Here is a 23,518-nt window from a genome sequence, read left to right on the forward strand (position 1 = left end):
GTTGGCGACTCGTCGCCATTACAGGGGAACAGCTACGGTACGCGGTAGCTGTAGGAGCGGCGCCGAGGAGCCCGCGCTGCCTGGGCGGCGCCGACCACCCCCACCGCAGCCAGTGCCGGGCCCCGCGGGGCTCCCCGTCCCGTTGCCACCCCGACCCCCCGGAGCCCCGCAGGCCCGGCCCGGCCTCCCCCGGCTCTCTCTGTTTAAGCGGAGCAGCGAGAAGATGTCGCCATGAAGGAGGCCGAGTCAGCGCTGCGCCGCCCCTGTCGGTCCCCTTGGCGGGCCATGAGCCTGGGCCCCCGTCGCCTCCCCGAGCGCCCGTCCTACCCCCCAGCTCAGCGCCGCTGCCGTCCACTCACCAGCGCCGTCGGGGCGCCCGTTGATGCTGCAGAGCTCGCCCAGCGCGGCCCCCGCCACAGCCTCCGACATGGACAAGAGCAGCCCCTGCGGCTCCGGGATCCCCGGCTCCTCGTCCGGCAGCAAAGGGCAGCAGACCCGCTCCGCCTCGGCCGGGCCGGCTGGGGGGGAATCTAAGCCCAAAGGCGGTAAGAGGCGGGCCCGGGGGGAAGGGGCGCTGGGGTAATATCGTAGCTGAGTCTCCAGCCAGGGAGCTGGCAGGTGCCTCGCACTAAGAGGGGTGGGATGGGTCGGGTCTCCAGGCTGTGTAACAGTCGGAGGGCTCCAGGCTTCTGGGAAATGTTAACATCACCCACAGGAAGTCGGCGTGGGGCAGTGGTACTAGGTGTCCAAGGGGTTGGTCGGAAGCCCAGGTGGTATTGATCCACTGTTATTACCCTCTGACAGGATACAGGGATACTGTGAAATGAGTTGGCGAACGTGCTAGTTTCTAGCCCTTAGCATACTGGGCGTCTCTAGTAGTTTTGGAGAGGCCAAGAATTGTATGCCTGGCATGCATTGCCACTGTATTATCGAGTGGCGCTTGGAAACTTGACGACCATCCCTTCCTTGTAGGTGTTTTGTGTCAGCACTGAGACACACTTGAGGGAGGGGGAGAATGTCTAAGGAAACTTTCTTGCTCACATCCATTTGTGCAGTACACGAGTGGACAGTCACTTTGCCCATACTATTTCTTGAGCCTCTTGTAAGCACTAAGCTCACTATTGATGTTAAAAAAACAAAGCAAACATTCTATCAGTTTCTGGCCATCCTATATCCTGCTCATCTTAAGCTTTCAGCAGCACTATTACCTCATAGAATATCAGGGTTGGAAGGGACCTCAGGAGGTATCTAGTCCAACCCCTGCTCAAAGCAAGACCAATCCCCAGATAGATTTTTTTTTTTTTTTTTTTTTTTGCCCCAGATCCCTAAATGGCCCCCTCAAGGATTGAACTCTCAACCCTGGGTTTAGCAGGCCAGTGCTCAAACCACTGAGCTATCCCCTTTGTGCTAAGAGTGTGGTGTATGTCAAGGTGATGTGACCTGAAGTGGAACTCGGTCTTTAGAATGGTGGCTTCCTTCCTAGAATATTCTAAGTAAATTACAACTTGACCCACCTTGAGGCAGGGGCAATATCTTAACTACAGTTGGAAAGGCTGGGACTTGCCCAAAGTTAAAATATTGGAAAGCTTTGTTCCAAGCTCCTTCAAAATCCAGGAATAATAAATCCTCATCCCTTGGTCTAATTACAAGATGAGTGGTGTCAAACTTGCTTGGTGGAGAGGGCTGAATTCCACTCATGTTTAATGAGACAGGGTATAAATCTAGAATTACATACATTACTCAGTCCACAACAGACTGCTTACTTTTGGTAAGAGGCTTATCCTAGGATCAAAATTAGAAGTGGAAATTGAACATCTCATTATCACTGTTAACTATTCAGTACCACTTGAGAGAACATGCTTCTCATTAGGACTATTATTATTTCTGCCCTTTTGTTTTTCTCCATTCTTTTTTTTTTCTCTCCCTCTTCCCTGTTTGTGTTCTGGCTTTCCCTCAGGTTCCCTTAACTGCAGCAACTCCTAGTTCTCTCTCCCAAGGGGGAACACTTCCACTCTTTTCCCCATTTTACTGCTCATCTTTTTACAAGTGAAGTAACCTTGTAACCGTTTTAGAGCCATTGTTTCAGGCTGCCTGCAGATTTTGGGAAGACAACCCTTATTAGCTTAAACTTGGATCACATTTTTAAGGCTTTCTTTGCAACCATGAGTACTAAAAACTCTTAAAATGAATGTTTTCTGCATAGTTTGTCATGGAGGCCATAAAGATACATCAGGGAGGCTGGATCAGTCTTACAGCTGTATGTTTGACACACTTGCACTCTAGTAGTATTAAAGGGATCTTGTATGAACTATAGTAGTTAAATATAGCATTTCAGTTTAGACTCTTATTGCACATCGCTTCTCTCACTAATAGTTTATAAACTATCTTGTGTATCACTTATACCATTGCACTACATTATTTTAAGCTAAGGGTCTGATTGTCAGAAATGCTTAGCAGTAGCAGTTCCATCCCGAGGCAGTTGGTGTTCCAGGAGCTTGACACTCTTGACAGTTTGGTCCTAACTGTTTCTAAGTATTGAAATTTGCAACAATACTTGATATTGCTGGATCCTTTGACACAGAACTATGCACAATATAGTCTAATTGGAATGGTGCTGGGATGGCTTGTACTCAATTTCCTTCCTCTTTGGTGATTTGTCTCAATTGTATTATAAAAAAGTGTTGGCATAATGGCAATGTATACCGTGGCGAGCTTACCAGTGACATGAAATAAGCTTCAAAGAGTAGCCATAGGCAGTTGAAATAATGAAATAAGTGGCTCTAACTCTTGAGGTGTTAACTTCTCCCCAAGACTTCACTGCATATGTCCAATTGAAGGGCTGGCAATACGTGACATACTTGATCTGGATCTCTCACAGAAGCAACAGGAGTGTGACAGATTCTTTTTAGGCTGTACCATAACTGACATTAATAATTTTAACTTTAAACCTGTTTTTTAAAGATGCTTTGTCATTGTGAGTCTCATACATGGGTTCTTGTGGGGTGTGTGTGGTGGAGTGGTTTTTCTTTTTTTCTTTTTTTTCTCTCTCTCTCTCTAAGAAAAGTTCTAAGATCCCTTCATGAGTCAATAGCTGGGTTTGAAGCTGGGCCCTTCAGACTCCCTGCACAGACCTCTGCCACTTGAGATAAAGGAATAAATGTTATCCTCAGTGGGCCAGCTACTAGAAGGGAGGAAGGAGAGGATACCGAACAGTTCTGGGATTCTGGCCATGTAGGGGGAAGGGGAACAGGGTGGCCTATTAGACAGAATAGCCAAGTACAGTACATACATTTTTGGTACATTTATTCTGAAAGGCACTGTGGCTGAACGGATGAAATGTGGGTCTGTCATTGAAGAACTAGATTCCATTCTAGTTCTGCCAAAAATGCTCTTGTAAAACCCTTTTTATTTGTAAAATGGGGCACAGTGGTGATACTTGCCTGCTTCCTATGGTAGGAATATGGTGCTTTGCTCAATGACAGTCCAGAGAAATATAAACAGCCATGGGTGGGAACTCATGGTTTTCTGATACCCTTTCTAGGCTAAAGGGTATCAGACCCACTGGTCAGGGAATCTGAAGTGAAAGTTTCTTGTTTCTCCCATCCTCCAGCAGAACATCCATCAACTTGGCAGTGCTGCAGAAGAGGGAGGCTAATGTAACTGAAATGCAGATCTTATGTTAGAATCTGGGACTCTGGAGAGGACTGAGTGAAGAATTAAGTCATAGGCCTAGCTTTTACAAGAAGCAGTAAGGAAGCAACAGAGCCTCTCAGATTCCTGCTTCATATCAAAAGTATGAAATATAGGCCATATACTAATACAAAGAGAATATACCAAGGGCTGTTTTTATGTCTACATGTTTCACACTTAACTTTCTAAGCTGTTTCCTAAATAACTGCAAAGTGGAAAAATTAGGGGCTGTACCTTTTTTGAGGTATAAAGGTCACCTGAAAAGATTTCTTCATTAACATTCACTTTTTTCTTTTTTTATGCTTGTAATTCAGGTGTACGCTGGAATACTCAGATCGGAGAGCTAATGTCAGTTGTATTGCAAGAGCTGTAAACAGAGCGTTTTAATTGGATTGTTTTAAAAATTGTGTTAAAAATTTAAAAAAATGCCTGACTTAAAAGACTTAGTATTTATTCAAAATGTTAACTTCTGAATCTTGTATAACGTCTGAATGTATATCCACTCAGGTACCATTCTAATGCCTCAAAGGTATTGATACAATAGAGTAATGATCAACTTGTTCTCTTGCTTGCTTTTGTATATAGCTGTAAGTCAGCAAATAGCTCTGAGATTCTCTGAAACTGGAGGGATGCCAAGTAGATGCCTTTGAGAATTAAGTGATTTAGGAGCTTAGATCCCATTGACTCAGTGGAAATGAAGCTCTTAAATCATCTAGGCACTTCTGAAAATGTCACTTGCTGTGAACATTTGAGAAACTGGAATCTCTGGTGAAATAGAGTACTTTATCACAACTTCTGACTTGTGGATAAGGAACCTTGTGCTCCCGTTCAGGGTGCGCCTTGAAACAGTTTATAGAATTGCAATGTTCTAAATGTGAATTCAGCCTTTGAAAATTTAAACACAATGCTCCCTTGTCTGAGGGGCCCCTTCCTCTCGCAATTAAAGGTAAGAAAAAGTTAACTATTAGAAATGAGCCCTGCTTCATTAAAATGAGCTGGTTCTGGATTAACGGTTCTAGAGAAGATTAATGCTTTCAAAAGTATTCATCATTAGATTGGAACAAATGTCAGGGCCCCTGAAGTGAGGATGTTTGGCAACCAGTAGCGAAGGCCTGTTGAGAAATGATTGTATGTACATGCTTTAAAAACAACTTAAGTCATTAAAATCATTTTTGGGGAAGTGGAGGTAGGGACGGGAACTGAAAGCTTTTTCTAGGCCAAGGAATAAAATTCTGAATTAATTTTGGCCTAAATACAGAAGATAGCTGGATAAGTACCTTTGGTAGGAGAGGTCACCAGAGGCAGTTCATAGTAACCTGAAAGCCATAACTGAGGCATATCAGAGAAGAAAGATGACAGTGGCCAGTAGAAGCTTTTTTTCTGACATGCTGCCTGCCAAAACAATTAGAAGGAAGAAAAGCCCTTTTCCTGTAGTTGTAGGGAAATAGGCAATAGTATCTAAGATGAGCTTTTGCAGCAAGACTAGACATTCATACTGTTTCTCTGGCTTTACATCTGACTCTTCCCTCATTTCAATCTTGTTTTACTACAACCCTGGAGGTTCTTAGACTTCTTGGGAATTTTCATGCATACCGTTCTGAAGAGGGGAAACTGCCTTCAACCAGTAAAGTTGTGAAGAAAAGGTGTCCAGAGTCTATACCACTCTGGATTCTTGGTCAAAAGGGACAGACTACTGCATCACACTTTATGGTCAAAGAATCTCTAAAGTCGTCATTATAATGATGAAAAGGAAACTCGTAAAAGCCACTGAGTCAGGTTGAAGGGTTGTAATGTGATAGGAATGTTCTGGTAGGAGTTGACTGACAATTTAATGTTCAGAATGGCTGTAATTTTGTGTTAACTGTACCAAGGTGGGAAATTTCCTTGCTGTCAACTGCAGGGGAAGATTGCCACACCTGACAAGAAGTAATCTGACCCATCTTAAAAAGAGTGAGGCTATGCAGTTATCTTGAACCCCTTGTTTGCAGATATATTTTTCTGTCCCCCTGTGCTTATGGGTTGGGAAAAAAATCAAAGTTGCTGTGGCCTGGGAGGTCTCTGCCTGTCTAGAATATGCACTGTGACTGTAGATTTAAGAAGGCTGTTCAGTGATGGACTTCAGTTCTATTGGCTTTTCCATATAAGACATTCTTAAAGATAATTTATGAAAAAGGCTAATCCAATAGCCATTCCTTGTCTGGTAGAATTAAAATTAATTCCAAAGAGACGATAGCCTAGTCTCAGTGGTGTAAATTACAGCTTCTTCTCTACACTCAGTCTGTCCAAATCACCATAGTCCAGGCCTGGCTACACCCTGAATATTTAGCTGCAACTGGTGTGCTTCTCAAGATAAAACACTGCCCCTAAGGTGTCGGGCTGACTTGCAGTCTCTCCCACGTGCACTGTAACTGCTGCACAATTCAGACATGCTGTGATACCAATAGTAGGAACTGTTTGAATTCTCAATAATTCTGAATTTGGCTCTGCCATTAGGCCAAGTACATCACCACTTTTGCCAGTAAATAATGGCAGAGTGGCTGCATAATGCCTCTTGAAAGCTTCCCTGTCACTTCTTAACTAATGACTAATAAATTACTGCCCTTCTATTTCTCTGTGTAATCTGAAAGGTGTTTGGCTTTAGTCTTAATTTTGAAGATCTTCTACTGCACGATTATCACTCTTTGGAAATCACAGGCACATCTAACAAATAAAATTCAGAGTTGCATGGGGTTTTAGCTGTGACTCTACTAAGGCCTGGTCCCCACTAAGCCCCCACTTCGGACTAAGGTACGCAAATTCAGCTACGTTAATAATGTAGCTGAATTCGAAGTACCTTAGTCCGAACTTACCGCGGGTCCAGACGCGGCAGGGAGGCTCCCCCATCGATGCCGCATACTCCTCTCGCCGAGCTGGAGTACCGGCGTCGACGGCGAGCACTTCCGGGATCGATTTATTGCGTCTTAACTAGATGCGATAAATCAATCCCAGAACATCGATTTCCTGCCGCCGGACCCTCCGGTAAGTGAAGACGTACCCTGAAAGCTGAACTGATAGAGTAGGCCTCTTAAACTAGTTTTTCCCCCACAACTCTAAAATGCGGTGGCCACACATTTCCATCTCTGCATTTCCTTTCTACTAAGAGGTGAAAGCTTTAATTGGTCTTAAGATGCATTTGTGTTTTTTTTTTTTTTAATGTATGTTGTATTTTTAAAAGCATCTGGATGCTCTGTCATGAAGAGGTATGCACAGCCCTTCTTACTGTTCCCTGAACACACTTTTTGGGGGGTTCAGGAGGGAGAAATGAAATTTTTGTAGTGAAAAGTGTGGAGAATAGACGTGAATGAGATCATTTGGTTACTATAAATGTGCAGTTGGGTTGCTCCTGATGCCTGTCGCTCAGGAGTAATAGTGGAAGATAGTTACCAAGGTTAGTGGAACGGTAATTAATATGATCTTAAAATAGGGAAGGAGGGAACCTGTCAGCTGTAAAAGACTTGTGCAGATGAAAAAGGGGCAGAAGCCTGCTACTTCCCAATATGTGGATCTAGATGCAACTGATGTTCTAGTGCTGCTATTGTGAGGCATTAGATTTGATAAGTCACAATGGACCTGATGCAATGTTAATAACTATTTCTGAGAGGGAAGGGTATATTGGCATATCTGTGGGCTGAGGACATTGAAAATTAAGCTCTAATCTTATTCTACTGTTTCAGGAAACAAATGTATCTAGTGGCATTACCAGGTTAATACACAGGGAAATGGATTACCATGTTTGGACTCAGCCTGACTTTACATTTAAGAACTTATTGGAACTTTAGAGGGAAGTGCTTTCTAATCTTATGGAAAGATCCTCTGTAATAGTTTAGGAAGCACTAGCAACTCTTGGGTATTCTAAATGTGTACAACTAACATCTGACTGCTCTTACATTCTTGTGAGCTTTAGAATTTAAAGCCACCACTTTGTGCTTGCTGCTAGTGCTTTCTGTGTTAAAATCCCACCAGTGTGCTCAGCACTCTCACCAGGCAAACAATCCCTGCCTCCAGGATTTGGGGATTTGCTGACTAAAACACAGATTAGATAAATGCACTGGGAGACCAAAGGTGGTAGTGGTATGTTGAGGTAGATGGGCATTGTGGAAGAAGTTGGTTTTTAAGAAGAGCCTGATGCATTGTACTGCCCTAAGCATAGGGCTTAGGATGAAAGAAGGCACGAAGGAGAAAAGGAAATAAAGATAATAGTGGTTAAAAAGAGACATCCACATAATAGAGCAATGTGGGAGATCTAGAGACAGACAAATGCAGACAGGGTGGTATCTTTACACAGTCTAGACATGAAAACTCATGTAATCAACTAAGGGCATGTCTACAATACAAAATTGTCAACTGAAGTTACGTCGGTATACAGCTGCTGCAGTAATTAAATAGCTTTGTGCGTCCACACTACGCTTCTTGTGTTGGCAGTGCAAGTCCTCACGAGGAGCCCTTGTACCAACTGTACTTTCAGTGCAGGGCATTGGGAGACGGCTTCTGAAAGCCAGTAACAGTTGATGTAAGCATTGCAGTGGCTATGTTGATGCTGTGTTGACCTAACTAGGTTGACATTGATTCTACGCCTCTCATGGAGGTGGAGTTAAGTCACCATAGCGGGGCAGTTACTTTGACAGGAGCAAAATTTTAGTGTAGACACTTACATGTTTTAGGTTGATGTAAGCTGCCTTGCATTGACCTAACTCTGTAGCAGAGATCAGGCCTACGTGTGCCCAGAATAAAGAACTAACTGATGGCTATTGAGTGTTTTGGAAAAACACAAGAAGCTAGAAATTTCCATCTTGATTACTCAGTGTAAAAGTGTTCTAATTAAACACACCCTGCTAGTGGCTGTTCCTGGTTCTGGCCTGAAACTAGTTTGTGAATGAATTGAGTGTAGTGTAATACTATCCTCAGTTCAGCTACATACCTGCCTTATGTCTCTGGTCCTTTGCTTGGTATAAGCTCTAAGTAGTGGTGGATTTTGGTGTAAGTTTCAGTAAATGCTGATTAAGGAGCTGATTCTGCATAGAAACTATCCATGGTAGGAAGAATCCAGACAATAGAAGCAACTTAACTGCATTTTATTTCAAGACAGCTAAGAAGTCTCTTCCTTTATTGGCTGCATAGGTTCCTGGATACTAATGTGCCTGAAAAGTACTTTGCTGTGGGTTTGGTGTAGTTAGAGAAGCCTTGGAGCTCTGGATAAGAGTCAGTATTGTCTTGCTGTAGACAGGTATAAAAATGATCCAGGCCAAATGCGGTCCTGTCTTAAAGGCATAAATTACTTGACAGCCACTGCTTTTCTAGTGGAAGTATCTCGCAGAGCTTGTGAGTCTGACTTGTTTTCGTTTTTTTTTCTTTTCAGATGGAAAGAATGCAAGTGGATCCAAACAACGTTACAATCGTAAAAGAGAAACTTCATATTCAAAAAATGAGAACTTTTCCAGCCAATCCCGTCGCTCCAATTCACAGAAAAGCAAAGCTTTTAACAAGATGCCCCCTCAGAGAGGGGGCACTGGGGGAAGTGGCAAACTTTTTAGCTCTTGTAATGGTGGAAGACGAGATGAGGTGAGAATTGTAATACCATGTCTGCAAGGCCTCTTTTTATGGGCCGAGAGGATCACTCTGACTTGCTAGTTAGGTCTCCTGTGTTCCCTTTCTGGGCTAGGAAGGGCAAGAACCCTGAGGTGGTAACATCGCTGAGACGCCAGATTGAGTGATATCAGAACAACTTTGCACCATCTCCGAAGAGGATGCTCTTTGGTCTGAGACTCCTTCAATAACAAGACCAGTGAAACTAACAGAAGTACAGTCTGAGGAATGGGTATATAGACAGGCCTCATACATATTGTGAAACACAGGTTCTTCATGAAAATGATCTTAGTAATACAGTTCCTAAATCTGTGACATATTTATGTCCAACCACTTGTGTATTCTGAATCCCACATTATGAAATATTTAGCAAAGTAATCTGACTAGCCTTGATGTGATCTAGTGAGGCATAAAGGCAGTTCAGGAATCCTTTCATGCTGACTTATACTATGGGTGGATAGCCTCCCCCCACTTGGCATATATACCCATGTTACACCATTTCTTAAAAATTAGCAATTTAATCTACAAATATCACATTCAGTTACTATATTTTCTGAGTTCTAATTCTGTCCACTTCAACTATATGGAAACTAATCTAAAATCATGAAATCTCTGGAATGATCCTAAAGCTTGCAATACTGGCTCTTTAAAGGGATATTGTCATTTTAAAAATAGCTTTTGTTACCCATGTCGCTAATCCTAAACAACTAGTTTTTAAAAATAAAGCTTTCACTTTCACTACATAGGTTGCTTTTACACTTCTATTTGTACAATGGAAAAAGATTACTCAATCTTAACTTTCAAGTTCCTTTGCATTTCTAATGCTGCAGTATTAGATCTTCAGGCCTGGAGTGGGAGAAGGTGAGTAGGTAGGGGTAGTGCATTTCCCTGTATTCCATTGAAGGGAATGGATCTGTGTTTGTGCTGATAGGTTGCAGTGTACCAGCTTCCAGAAAATTCTAACCAGACCTCTGTGTCTTGTCTTTTTTTTTTTTTTTTTTGTGGGTTTTTCGTTTTTTAGGTAGCAGAGGTTCAACGGGCAGAGTTCAGCCCTGCCCAGTTCTCTGGTCCAAAGAAGATTAGTCTGAACCACTTATTGAACTTCACCTTTGAACCCCGTGGCCAAGCAGGTCACTTTGATGGGAATGGACATGGCAACTGGGGGAAAAGGAACAAATGGGGACACAAACCCTTCAACAAAGAGCTCTTCCTACAGGCCAAGTGAGTGGAAGATCAGCAGGGCTCCTAGACAGACATTCATATGAATGAGCTTTAAGGGACTGTGTATTCACTCTGTAGGTGACTGAGTCAGGGAATTATGTATTTAATTATACTGAACGTTTGTTGTGGTGGTGGTTCTTTCCTCCCTTCCCCCTCCCCGCCCTTGTATTGGTTACTGAAGTTCTGCTCCACTGGTTCTGTCTCCACAGTATTGGTGCAAGGGTTACCTTGTGTGTATACAGAAGGGTGAAATATGTTCTTTTCCTGATTTATAAAAGGAGATATTGGTATCTGAGAGAGAACAAAGGAAATGCAGTTAAAGGGACTGAGTGTGAAGGATGGAAAGGGTAACACACCCTTCTGCCCAAATACTCAAGCACCACCTGTAAAATTTAATATACCCTGTTGGGTCCAGGAAGACCTGTGGTCCCTTTAACACTTAAGTAGTTCATATTTTCTTTCTAACTCAAGTAATGCAGTATAAACAAAACAAACTCAATCCATCTTAGTACAATGAGATGTTAAAACTTGCTGCTTTTGGGATCAAAGCAAGTCTCAGTTTTTAAGTCCTCGTGTGCAGAGGTCTTTGTTTTTAAACAGATACATTGTAATAGTTACTCTTTATCTTTAAAGGTGACTTGAATAATTTTAACTTGTGTAGAAATATGTACTGAATGCATCAATAATCAAGGTAGTCAGTCAGTTTAGGAGATGAACTTTTTTTTTTCCAAGCTAATGTATTAATGGCTTTATCTCTAATTTTGGGGCAGGTTCAACATTTTCTGTATCTGATCACCACCTTTAAGACCATGAAAAGTACTGCTAAAATTGCAGTCATTGGCATTTTTCTATACTATGGTAAAATGTGAATATACTTTATTTGTATAGAGACTTATTAGAGCACTTGTCTGAATAGTATGTGATTTCCCCCCCCCCACCCCCCCGCCTTGTGTTCTGCCTATTTCAATAGTTTCCTTTATAGAAAGCTGTTTCCTCTGCATAAGTTCCCTTTTGTTTAGTCTGTATTCAGACAAGAACTCCGGGCAGGATGGCCAAACTGCAGGGAGGAGAACTGTGTCCAAAGAAGTTAGCCCTGTTAGGTTCACTAATGGTAACTGCTGGCCATTGTCAGCCTAGATGCCAAGTCTTTTCACATACCCAGCATGTGGCTGTGCTAGGCTTTCTTGAGACTGACTTGGTCTCTTGAGGATCTTAATGCAAAGGCCACTTCTGCTATCACCTGGACAGTTGGAATAGGTGACTTATTAATTTATGATGCCTTTGTGTCTTCCATCCAGCTGCCAGTTTGTGGTGTCTGAGGAACAGGACTACACAGTGAACTTTGCTGACCCAGATACCTTGGTCAACTGGGACTTTGTGGAGCAAGTGGTCAGTAGTGATGGGATGGGTTTTTAAAACTTATTTCTCTTCATCTAACTATCTAATATAAAAAAGTGCCTACCTGTTGCTCTAGTTGTATTTGACATAATGTGAATTTAGTTGCCATCAAGTCTCATTCCTTCCAGTATTGCATGAGTGACAAAAGAGAATCCGATAGGGAATTACTTTTGAAAGACTCTGTATGTGACAGGAGCTTAAGACTACCAAAGACTGTTATGAGGAAGATGATTATCTTCCTCCATGCTTTATAGATGGAAGTTGATTAGGAATATTAAGTGTGTTTCTGACACTTTTTTCCCCATAGTATTATGCAGAAATGTGGTCAGCCTTCTGACAAGGTCACAGGGATGGAGTTGATGGAAGTGTGCTGTGTAGAATGCTTTTACAGACTCTTATCCTGTGCATGGGCAAACGTCTTTTGCCTCACAACAAAAATCTGTAGCTACTTGAAGCACCCCAGGATTCCACCCAGATCTAGAAAATAGCTGTCTCTCTCAATACTCTATGATGCAGCGCATGCATTTGGGAGGGGGCATGTTTACTGTTACCCTGAGCTTGATGCTGCTTTGGAAACTCATGCATGTACACACTTCCCCCAATAGTCTTAAACAGACTAAATATACAATACATTACATCTGTCTACTCTTCTAATATAATTTGTTTAGAAATTTAGGACCCGTCGATTTTCTTTAATCAGGGAGATGCAGAGATGTTTAGTTGTGTAATTAGGTTGTAAAGTCAATAAGGTGACACCAAGAAGTCCACTGCTGCCTGCAAGATTAGTTGTTTTCAGATGACATTGCTAGTAATCCTGGAGTTGGGGGTCAGTGAACATATGAAAAGGGAAACCAATCTATGATACCAAGCCTTGTACATTGAAGAGTCTGAGAACAATACCCTGTACATGGCTGTACCAACTACCCTATCACACTTAGCAGGAACAATGTTTTTAAAACCATATGATCAGTTTCTTGGTGACTGAAGGAATCTACCCTCCTGAGGTCCCTGCTTTCTTGGAAAGGTTCCAGTCTGTCTTGTCTTTCTCTAGAGGGCAAAAATATTTGGCCAACTTTGCAACAAGTTCCTGAACAGATATCTCAATTTATAATCTCTAGCTTTAGTAACTTATTTGTGTTATGCTTCTCTTATTGCCATCCAGCGAATTTGTAGCCATGAAGTGCCCTCCTGCCCAATATGCCTGTATCCACCTACTGCAGCCAAGATCACCCGTTGTGGGCATATCTTCTGCTGGGCATGCATTCTGCACTATCTCTCCCTGAGTGAGAGAACCTGGAGCAAATGTCCCATCTGTTATGGGTCTATTCACAAGAAGGATCTCAAGAGGTAAGACTTGCAGGCAATTCAAATCTCTTCATCTTTCTGTAAAGTTAATTCTTGCTACTTAGGCTATTCCTGTGTTGCAGTGTTGTTGCTATGGAAACACGCCAGTATGCAATTGGTGACACCATTACAATGCAGCTAATGAGAAGGGAGAAAAGTGTTTTGGTAGCATTGCCCAAATCCAAGTGGATGAATGTAGAGCACCCCATTCATCTTGGAGGTGAGTACTTGTGAAGACTCTCCCAGAACGTTGGCTGCATGTATGACTAAAACTTGAATGTGGAAGCTGGTTGCTATGGGGAAACCTCACTCTAGGTGCATTTATATTGGGCCGATTATAAGACATTGCTTTCAAATACTGATCAAATTAACTACCACCTCTTAAAAGACTAACATGCAGTGTCCTACTCCCTTCCATAAGCTTGCATCATACATACTTCTCTAGTTTCTGTGCTGTAAGGCCTTGCCATCCCAGAATAATTTACAGAACAAGCCAACATTAAGTAATTCATAACTATTAGTATATCACTGCAGAGTTCACTTCCTTTTGTTGGTCTCTGTTTTTGTTCCCCATGTGTCTTTGTTTTGGTCTCCCCTTCCCTCCAGCCCTTGGCTCAGCAGCAGAGTGAATTATTTTACATTTGACTTATTCTGTAGTTCAGGGGTAGGCAACCTATGGCACGCGAGCTGATTTTTCAGCAGCACTCTCACTGCCCGGGTCCCGGCCACCGGTCAGGGGGGCTCTGCATTTTAATTTAATTTTAAATGAAGCTTCATTTTAAAAACCTTATTTACTTTACATACAACAATAGTTTAGTTATATATTATAGACTTAGAACTTCTAAACGTTAAAATGTGTTACTGGCACGTGAAACCTTAAATTACACTGAATAAATGAAGACTCGGCACACCACTTCTGAAAGGTTGCCAACCCCTGCTGTAGTTTATGCTAGATTATTTCAGAGATGCTGTGTGTGGCAACAGCATATGCATGCTTCTACCAGTGGAATCTCCTAGTGGGGAAAACTATTACCTATCTGGGGCTTGATCATAAAATATTAGGGTTGGAAGGGACCTCAAGAGGTCATCTAGTCCAACCCCCTGCTCAAAGCAGGACCAATCCCCAGACAGATTTTTGCCCCAGATCCCTAAATGGCCCCCTCAAGGATTGAACTCTCAACCCTGGGTTTAGCAGGCCAATGCTCAAACCACTGAGCTATTCCTCCCCTCCCTGAGCTGATCCATATACCTCATAATTTTTGTCTTCCCTGCTCTGTAACTTTTCCAATTCTAGTTATTTAGACAGTGTCATACATTTAATTGCCAAAATTAGATTATCCCATCATACCATCCCCTCCATACATTTAAAGCATTCAGGGATACAACAATGATACAACTTGTGTGACTGACAAGGTTCTTCATATTATCACTGCTGCTTTATGGGTTATTTTCACCTGTGGTCTTTCAACCAATCCTGTAAGGGAGGAAATAGTTTAAACTTGGCTCTAAAGGTCAGTGTCTCCCAATATAGGATCCTGGAGCATAGAACTCATTTCTGATGTTTGCCTTGGATATTTAGAAAATTAAGATTGAGTGTTCATCAGTAACTTTGGGTAAAAAAACAAAACATACAGCACTACAGGATATTGTAAGTCTTGGTGTCAGGATAACTGCAAATGCAGAAAATTTCAGCATTAAGCTTGCACTTAAAAGAAATCCAAATATGGCAAGATATGCAAGATGCACAGACAAGATTCTCTTCCTCCTTTCCCTTTTCTTTCCCCCCCCCCCTTAATTTTGCCCTGTAGTGACACTATGAAATTGGGGTAAGGACTGGATTTGGAGGAATGAAGATATCTACTGTCCTTCTAAAAGTTTGTTTCTAATCTGGGATTTCAAACACTGAAATTGCTTTTATTAACTGGGACAGAGAGCAAAAGGAATATTTTTGTCACTGTTTAAACTTTCAGTTTAATACCAAACTGAGATTGAGTTCCCCACCCTCAGAATGAGAGCCAGCATCCTCTGAGGTCCTCCATCAAAATGAGGGAAGACCAGACTTGCCATTCCTGATGCTGCTAGGGGGTTAAGGCAGGAAATACCTTCTGGGCACTGCTTATTTCATAGAGACCAAAGCCCATTCCTTTTTTTTTTTAAAAGCCCTTTTGTGGTTTCTTTAAATGTGTAGAGTGTTTGTTTGATGTGACCAAGTCACTAAAACAAACTTCTAGTGCAGAAATTGTTGTTGAATGTTTATGGAGACTTAATTTCATAACTTGCTATTGGGATTTATGATAAACTGATCTCTTATCTCAGTAACTTCTCGTCAACAACACTGCTTATGTGCAGATCTAGTCTTCCTAGTAGATTTGCCCACAATGAGAGAGTAGATGAGTTTTTAATAGGAATGGCAGAGTTGAAATTGGAACTTGCTGCACATTGGGTGTCTACAAAGGACGTCTTACTGATATTCTTTCCCTGGCCAGATGAGCAGCACAGCCAATTCTCTAAGCTGCTGCTGGCATCCAGGGAGCAGGTGCTGCAGTGGGTGATCTTGGAAGAGAAAACCGCGTTACTACAACAGTACGAGGAGGAAAAAAACACCCCTGAAGCTTGCTTTATTGAGGCAGCTATCCAGGAACTGAAGGTGAGGACCCCCAGTTGTGGTGGATGTTAATGGTTACTTGATGCTGACAACATTTTTAATGGAGGCCAAGTATCCACAGTGGGTTTGGTTTTGGGGGAGGGAGTGAGATGAGAATCCTTTAATAATCTCAATATAGAGATTATTTTTGGAAATGTGTGATTCAGTATTTGCAGTAGTAATGAAAGAAAATAGTTTAAAATTTCAAATATTCTTCCTTTTTGGGGCACAGAATATGGCAAGGTAGCTTGATATTCAGGACAGCACCTGATCAAAAGCAGCAATATAAACACTGAAAGGGAATAAGAACTACATGCACCCCAATCACCGACTGAACTCTGCCACCTGGAATGCCACCAGCCTCTGAATAGTGTCTTAACTGCAGAGGTAGTTGTGGAAGCTTACTGTTGGTGAAGCCAGGCTCTCCTTGTGTCAGGAATAGCTAATTCTTGAGATAATGATTCTTTAACCAAACCTGCAGGCAGTTGCTTGTTTCAAAGCCAGTATGTGGCAGATAGCCTGCAGAGGTCATTTCTAAGTAAGCTAGTGTCTCCCTCTATTTTAGAAGTGGCCACTGGGTGAGGGAGAATCTTGATCTGTGGCAGTCTGAGACACGAGGGGAGGGAATACTGACGTTTATCGTCTGTCTTCTGGAATAAGTAAACTGAAATGTGTTCTTTTTGGGGTGGCCTGTAGCATCGAGAGAGGACTCTCACTTCATTGGACCAGAGTAGCGATAGCGACGTTGCAGGAGCCACAGCAGCTGTAGAAGAATTGGTCCTGATGGAACCTTCTGTGACCAGGGAGCCTGCAGCTTCCCAGGAGAAAAAGGTGGGTGTTTTTTGGTCCCCTTTTCTCCCCCAGGACAAGCACAGTTGGAATCTAACTCCACCTCCTCACTCTAGTGTAAGGTGAGCAGGCACTGAGGATATCTACCCTTCTCAGAGCATTTGTGTACCAGAGATTATAGTTGGATACTGACTCTACACTGTTTGTTCTATAGCAGTGTGTTCTGGAATATCTTTCTGCATTTGATGAAGAGATGGTGGAAGCCCGCTCCAATTCTAGAAGCTCCTTTCCTCTTCCCCTGGAAGCAGAAGAGGAGGAGGTAGCGGAGGTGGACACTGAAGCAGTACCAGATGTGAATGCTACAAAAGAAACTAATCAATCAGAAAGTAACTACCAGGAATCTAAAGTTACAGCCAACAGTGGACGTTTGAGCAACAACTCTCCTTTTTACTATTTCTATCAAGGTTAGTGGAATGGAGTCTGTTTCTGGAGGGGAGAGGTAAATGTTCACCAAAAAAAAAAGTGCCCCGGAGGAGGCATTTGTAGCTTGTTAATTAACCCCTATGAAACAAAATTCTTCACAGATGAGTCTAAACTTTCTTACCATTAATGTTTGACACTTTGTGGGGAGGGGGATGGCTTTGAGAAATCAGTAGTTCCAGGGGAGTTAAGGGTGAGTGGGAAGTAGAGAAGTGACAAGTGAATTTCTTCCCTTGTAGCGGAGGATGGACAGTGTATGTATCTTCACCCTGTGAATGTTCGCTGTCTTGTTCGTGAGTATGGCAGCCTGGAGAACAGTCCAGAGAAGCTCACTGCAGCTGTGGTGGAGATAACTGGCTACTCTATGACAGAGGTAATTGCTGTAGCTTTCCCTTGTGTTATCAATCATGGCCTTTTTCTTAGGGAGGGCAGTTGAGAGCTGATGGTGGGTAAGATACTACTAGGAAAAGGTAACTTACAGTGGTTGTCGAGCACTTTCCAATACTTGCTGAAGCACTTTTTCCAGGCTGGGAGTAGGGTTGGGATCCACTTCAGGCACCTTTGGAAGCAGCAATGTCTAATATAGATTCCCCTGAATTGACTGGATTCGTTGGTGTTGCTTCTGTTTCCTCTTCCTGAGAACAGATGAATGGGGAGTACTTGGCATAAGTTTCCAAGACTGGTTCCTAGAATTTCAAGCGTTGAGTGGGTGAGAGTAATGTCACCTCCTAAAAAGCAGGTGACCTAGATGGTTGTGAAAGGAGAGACTTGCGGGTTCTGCTACAACAAGATATCAGATATATTTCCCACCCCCCTCTCCTTTCAGGATATGCGACAGCGCCATCGTTACCTATGTCACTTGCCTCTCACCTGCGAGTTCAGCATCTGTGAACTGGCTCTGAAGCCACCTGTCATATCAAAGGAGACCCTAGAGACATTTTCTGGTTGGTACTTTTGTTCCTTTTCCCAACATGTCCTGTAACCATAAAGAGTTTGGAAGAAGGGATGTTGTTTCTGTGGCTGGGAGGGCAAATGAATAACAGGAATGTAAAAGGTTGGCTTGCTGCTCAGTCACCCTAGTTCATGATGATCCTAGCTAGAATTAGGAATTGCCCTGTTCAGGTTAAGGAACTCCTCTGACTTGTCTGCAACAGGTGAGGTTTTTATTTGTGTGGATTAGACAAACAGTTTGGGAGAGAAGAGTATGGATTAGGGTGGGACACTGCACTAACTGCTTATGGATAAGTTAATGATCACCTAGTAATAGTGTCTCCAAAACTGGAAAAAGCTTTACCAAGTATTGGCTTTTACCTGGCTTCCTATGATTTGTGACACTTAGATGACATTGAAAAGAGGAAACGCCTGCGGCAGAAAAAAGCTCGTGATGAGCGGCGTCGGGAACGCAGAATTGAGATGGAGGAGAATAAGAAGCAGGGCAAGTGTAAGTCTCACTTAACACAACTGGTGGGTTTCTATGTCTCCAAATCCTGGGAAGGTGTGAGGTTTGCAGATTAGGGGTTAATACTTTGGGGTGAAGGTTGGGGGGCCTGCCATGATTAACAGGGTATTCACTTGTAACCTTGCCATAAACTGGGCTTGCTGTAGCACTCTAGCACCCTTTCCTTGTATGGTGAGATCATAAATTGCACTAGCTGGGTCAAATAAGTGTTTAACAGAAACGACACAACTAACATACTTCTGAACCATGCCCAACACATTGCAAGCCCCCCACCACATTCCTCAGCTTCAATGGAAAGGATATACTCCTAGAATATCAGGGTTGGAAGGGACTTCAGGAGATCTAGTCCAAACCCCTGCTCAAACCAGGACCAATCCCTAGATTTTTTTTTTTTTTTAACCCCAGTTCCCTAAATGGCTCCCTCAAGGATTGAACTCACAACCCTGGGTTTAGCAGGCCAGTGCTCAAACCACTGAGCTATCCCACCCCGTATTCATGTAACTCCCAGGATTGTTTCTAAATCCAAACTAATCCCTTCAACTAGAAAGGTGAAGGAAGAACAAACATCTGCATAGGGATTACCTCTACTCAGCAGCAAGGCTTCTATTTAGGTTTTTTCTCCAGGTGGCAGTATTGTTACTTTCCCTTCAAGGAAGAGACCACTCCCAAAGCCCCTGAAACAACTTGCCACTTGCACACCTGTGACCCATTGCTCCATATTAAGCAATGTTCTTATTAAAAACTTTTCCTGGCTTTCTCTAGATCCCGAGGTCCACATTGCTTTAGAGAACCTGCAGCAGTTTCCTGCCTTCAGTGCTTGCTCAGGAGAACTCATCAGCAGTGATAACCAGAGCTCCTCTTTGTCCCTTCTTGGCAGAAGCTCTGTCTCTCTCTCAGGTGAGCAGCTGGAAGAATGCATAGAGGGATTGATGCAGTCCCTCCCTCAGGCTTTCTGACTCAGAACACCAAGCTAGACTTTCATTGCTGGCCACAGAATTAGTGGTGAAATCCAAAAGTTCAACACCCAGAAATAGGACTAAAGTATAGATCTCCATAAGTGGTGTTGCCTATCTTCCACTATGTCTTGTCTATATCCTGGGTCTGAGCAGTGCACTGCAGCCACCACTTACAAGAAGCCTTGTATTGTAGGAAAAGGAATAGCTACTTCCAAGAAATTGGACCCCCATACCCAAGGGGAGCTGGGAAGGTTTGTAAGTAACTGTACAATTCTGCCTTGGGTGAACCACCATTTATTTTACTTGTGTATTGTAACCTGAAATATGCTACCCTTAGCACTGAATATAGGATACGTTTTCCTGTGTAGTCCCAAGAAGGATCAAGTCAGTGACTCCACCTTAGGTGTATCTCATTTTGGGGTCTCCTTTCCAGCCTTCCGAGACAGTTCTTGGTCACTTGCTCTCTAGTAAAAGTGTCCCTGTATAAAAACATCTTGGGACAGTCTATATAAGAGGCTAAATAGAGGGGGAAACTGAAATATTGACAAGATATGTTGAGATGAAAGCTGAAAATTATGGGCTATAATGCATTGTTTGACTTGGCTGCACCAGCTTCTTTCTCCTCCATTGCACAAATGGGATTTTGCTCATGTAATTAGCTTTCCTGTTAACTGACTGAATTTTCTCTACAGAGTCTGTCTCCACTCCATTGGCAACTGCTGCTAGCCTGGCTAGCCCACCACTCTGTATTGGAAGCCTGGAAGAAGAGTCTCCCTTACCCTCCTTTGCCCAGGTAAATCCTCTTCCCTTAAAGTTGCATATGGAACAGAACACCCAGCTGACTATCCTACTTGCTGTTTCCTCATTGGTCTGAAGTTTAAGACCTCCAAGCATGGACTTAGTGGCTGCTAAGATGGGATGGTCCCTCTGCTCTTCAGTTAATCAGTGATCATGTTTGGCAAAAGACCCATAATAAAGTCCTGTTTTCTGGCTTGAAAGTTGAATTGTACAAAAGGCCTGGATTTCCTTACAACTTCTGGGGGGGTGGGAGGGGATGCTGACAGATAGGTCTTGGTCTGCTTTCTTATGCACACTTTGTTTTCCCCTCCCTTGGTAGATGTTGAGAGTTGGAAAAGCAAAGCCAGAAATGTGGCCCAAAGCTGCCTCAAACACAAGAGGTAAGGAAACCCTACCTCCAGTGATTATCTTGCATAATTTCAGGTGTAATGGCTACTGAATAAAAGCACTTTTGTACAAACTCAGCAACACAACTCTTCAATCATCTGTGGCCTTTCTAGAAATCTCCTTTCTTCCAGATCAGAATACCCTGGCACCTCCTGTTCCAGTGGATAGTGATGGAGAGAGTGACAACTCTGACCGTATGCCTGTGCCCAGCTTCCAGAATTCCTTTAGCCAAGCTATTGAGGCAGCCTTCCTGAAGTTGGACAAGCCATCCACATCTGACCCCCTCTCTGGTAAGAACAAAGCAGTCTGTCCCCTAAAAAGTCTAACATGCAGAGTTCCCTGACACTGGGAGTCCTCCCTCCCAGTGTACAGGGGCCATAAAAGCCCCATCACTGGCTGGGCAAGTTCCCCCAGTGCTGGCACTGCATAAGGTTTATGAGCCCATGTCCTGGTGTAGTAGTGTAGTGGTATGTTGGGGATGGAACTGTAACCTACAATACTACAACCATTCTGAACAGTTCTAGGTTATGGAGCTGCTCAGAGGCAGCCTTAACATAGAGCTGCTCTAAGTTACAGTGGGAGTTGCACCAGCCTCCAACAAGCCCAGAATTGTATAGGCATAGAGGTGGCTTAAAACCACCTTTGCCCCCTCTCTCCCTGGACTGTACCTCAGTTGGACCTCAGAGGCACAGCACACAATTGTCTCTTGGGTATTCCTCATGCACCAGCTTCTGCTGGATTCTCCCTATGTGCAAGGATTGGGGTGAGCTAGGCCCACCTTTACCACATAACACCAAAGTTGTGGGGTTTTTTTGTGCTTCTGGCACACTCCAGTGATGAATTCTGCAGCCAATTGTAGTCCTATAGAAGTTTCAAACTAATTCATATCTAGACACTTTCATTTAAATGAATGGACATTGATACACTAGTCCTTGTTCTTATGCTCAGTTTCATGCTTCCACAAAGTTGCAGTGTATTGTGGACTCCATATTGACGACCACTGTTGTAGAACTGTTTCTGGCAGTGGGAAGGAGATGTACTTTTTTTTTTTTTTTCTATTTTTTTTCTAACCTTTTTATGAATGGGGTTGAAGTGATCCCTTCTTTGGAGGTGAGCTAATCTATCACTTGCTACCCAATATCTGCCTGCATCCAGCAGTGTGATGGATAAGTATGTTAGTTCAGAGCTACTAAAATAAGTGCAATAAGAGCAGCTCATACTGCTCGACTATTTCAAACTCTAGAGACCCAGAAAATAACCCATCAGATTGCATGTGTTTCACCTTTGGACAGCTTCCTCTGTAGCCACCATAAGGGCTAGTACTGGACTTTTTTAAAAGTCCTAAAATTCTATAGCATTGTGTGGCAAAAATTCCATAGCAATAGAAAACAAGGTCCTAGGTACCTACATTGAAACTAACCCTCCTCCCCAACCTATTAACCATTAAGTGGGAAGATCACTGTAGCTGAGGAGAAATATGGCTTAGTCGAAGCCAAAAAAATTTTTATAAATCTTTTTCTTTACAGAGGAAAAGGGAGGCAAGAAAAGAAAGAAACAGAAGCAGAAGCTGCTATTTAGCACCTCAGTTGTCCACACAAAGTGATGCTGCTGTCCAAGAAAGTTCTGTCTCCTGGTTTTCATTTGCTTTTTGTTTTGCTGCTATAGTTTAAGTATTTAAGCTTGAACAGACTAAATCCATGTTTCTAGGCCTTGAGGGGGGGAAACTATAGATATCCACTTTTTTTTCTAGCACCTTTAATTGGTTTATACAAAATCAAAGTATTAAGAGAAACTGGAACCTGGCAACTTTAGCCAAGGTTTCCAGTCTGTGCCAAGTCAGCTCTTTTGGCCCATCAGCAGTTTGAATGTGTTTTACTGCCAGTTTTTTTGCAATGTGGTCATGTCATTCAAAAGGCAGAGAAGCTGTACTCTCCCTATGTGTGTGTATCGTAAGGAAACAGTACACAAGATCTGGCAGTAGGTGCAGTTAGCTGTAAAGCAAAATCCTTTTTCTTAGCAAGTGCAGTTGCCTCCCACTGGAAACAGGCAATACTGAAGAGGTTCTTGTTTCTAGATCATAGTAGGAAGGAGGGTTCTTACTTTTTAAAATGACAGGAGTAGCCGTTACTAACACATTCTGGTGCCTAAGGACTAGATTTAGAGTGGGAATAAAGTCGATCCTCATTACCAAATTCAAATTACAATACATACAGGACTCTCTGCATTTCAGAATGAATGTCCGGGAATGACTTTGTTATAGTACAAAGCCGCTATGTTACTGTGTTAACATGGATGTAGTAAGACTGATATTTTAGCCAGCATAGGTTATAAAGAGAATTTCTTTGCCTCCATGATTTGGAGCAAACATTCCACTCTAGAGTCTTTAACTATGCTGGGTGGGTTTTCTGAGATCAGATGAATAAGTGGTATCTAAAATCTGCAGAATTAACCCCACAGCAAGGAGCCAGGCTGTCCTGTCCTGGGGGAACAGGGACCTCGTTCTGCTTTGTGCAGGGATGCAAGTTGGATTGTACTAGGCTCATCTTACTATAAACCTTTTTCTCCCCTCCCCACCCACTTTTTTTTTTTATTGGAGCGGTTTCATTCTGCACTGCCTGTGGTTTAATTTGAAGCTAATGCATTAATTGGTGTGGATTTTCATTAAATAAAATGAACAGTAGGTGTAATGTACCAGCAAAGGCAAACAGTTGCAATAAATCATATGCACAA

The 23,518-nt window shown here is 42.8% G+C and overlaps 1 protein-coding gene across 2 annotated transcripts; it reads left to right on the forward strand.

Annotated features, from left to right (window-relative positions):
• RNF10 (ring finger protein 10) lies at positions 1-23,518 on the forward strand. Of its 2 annotated transcripts, none has more exons than XM_054006894.1 (17): positions 1-545; positions 9,086-9,288; positions 10,334-10,533; positions 11,832-11,922; positions 13,094-13,278; positions 13,359-13,495; positions 15,762-15,922; positions 16,616-16,750; positions 16,923-17,172; positions 17,428-17,561; positions 18,015-18,132; positions 18,528-18,629; positions 19,410-19,544; positions 20,296-20,396; positions 20,721-20,781; positions 20,920-21,078; positions 22,315-23,518. In XM_054006894.1, the coding sequence occupies exons 1-17, from the start codon at positions 383-385 to the stop codon at positions 22,389-22,391; spliced, it is 2,412 nt and encodes an 803-aa protein (XP_053862869.1). In that variant the 5' UTR covers positions 1-382; the 3' UTR covers positions 22,392-23,518. The 2 variants fall into 2 exon arrangements, with proteins under 2 accessions (XP_053862869.1, XP_053862870.1); XM_054006895.1 differs by having other exon boundaries at positions 16,926-17,172.

The sequence above is a fragment of the Malaclemys terrapin genome, chromosome 16 (genome assembly GCF_027887155.1).
Source record: "Malaclemys terrapin pileata isolate rMalTer1 chromosome 16, rMalTer1.hap1, whole genome shotgun sequence".
Taxonomy (NCBI): domain Eukaryota; kingdom Metazoa; phylum Chordata; order Testudines; family Emydidae; genus Malaclemys; species Malaclemys terrapin.

Excerpts from the sequence above, each read along its gene's own strand:
- RNF10 (XM_054006894.1), top strand. The coding sequence starts at position 383 with ATGCTGCAGAGCTCGCCCAGCGCGGCCCCCGCCACAGCCTCCGACATG. Across the intron at positions 546-9,085 it reads GGAATCTAAGCCCAAAGGCG|ATGGAAAGAATGCAAGTGGA; the intron begins GTAAGAGGCGGG and ends TTTTCTTTTCAG. Across the intron at positions 13,496-15,761 it reads GCACCCCATTCATCTTGGAG|ATGAGCAGCACAGCCAATTC; the intron begins GTGAGTACTTGT and ends TTCCCTGGCCAG.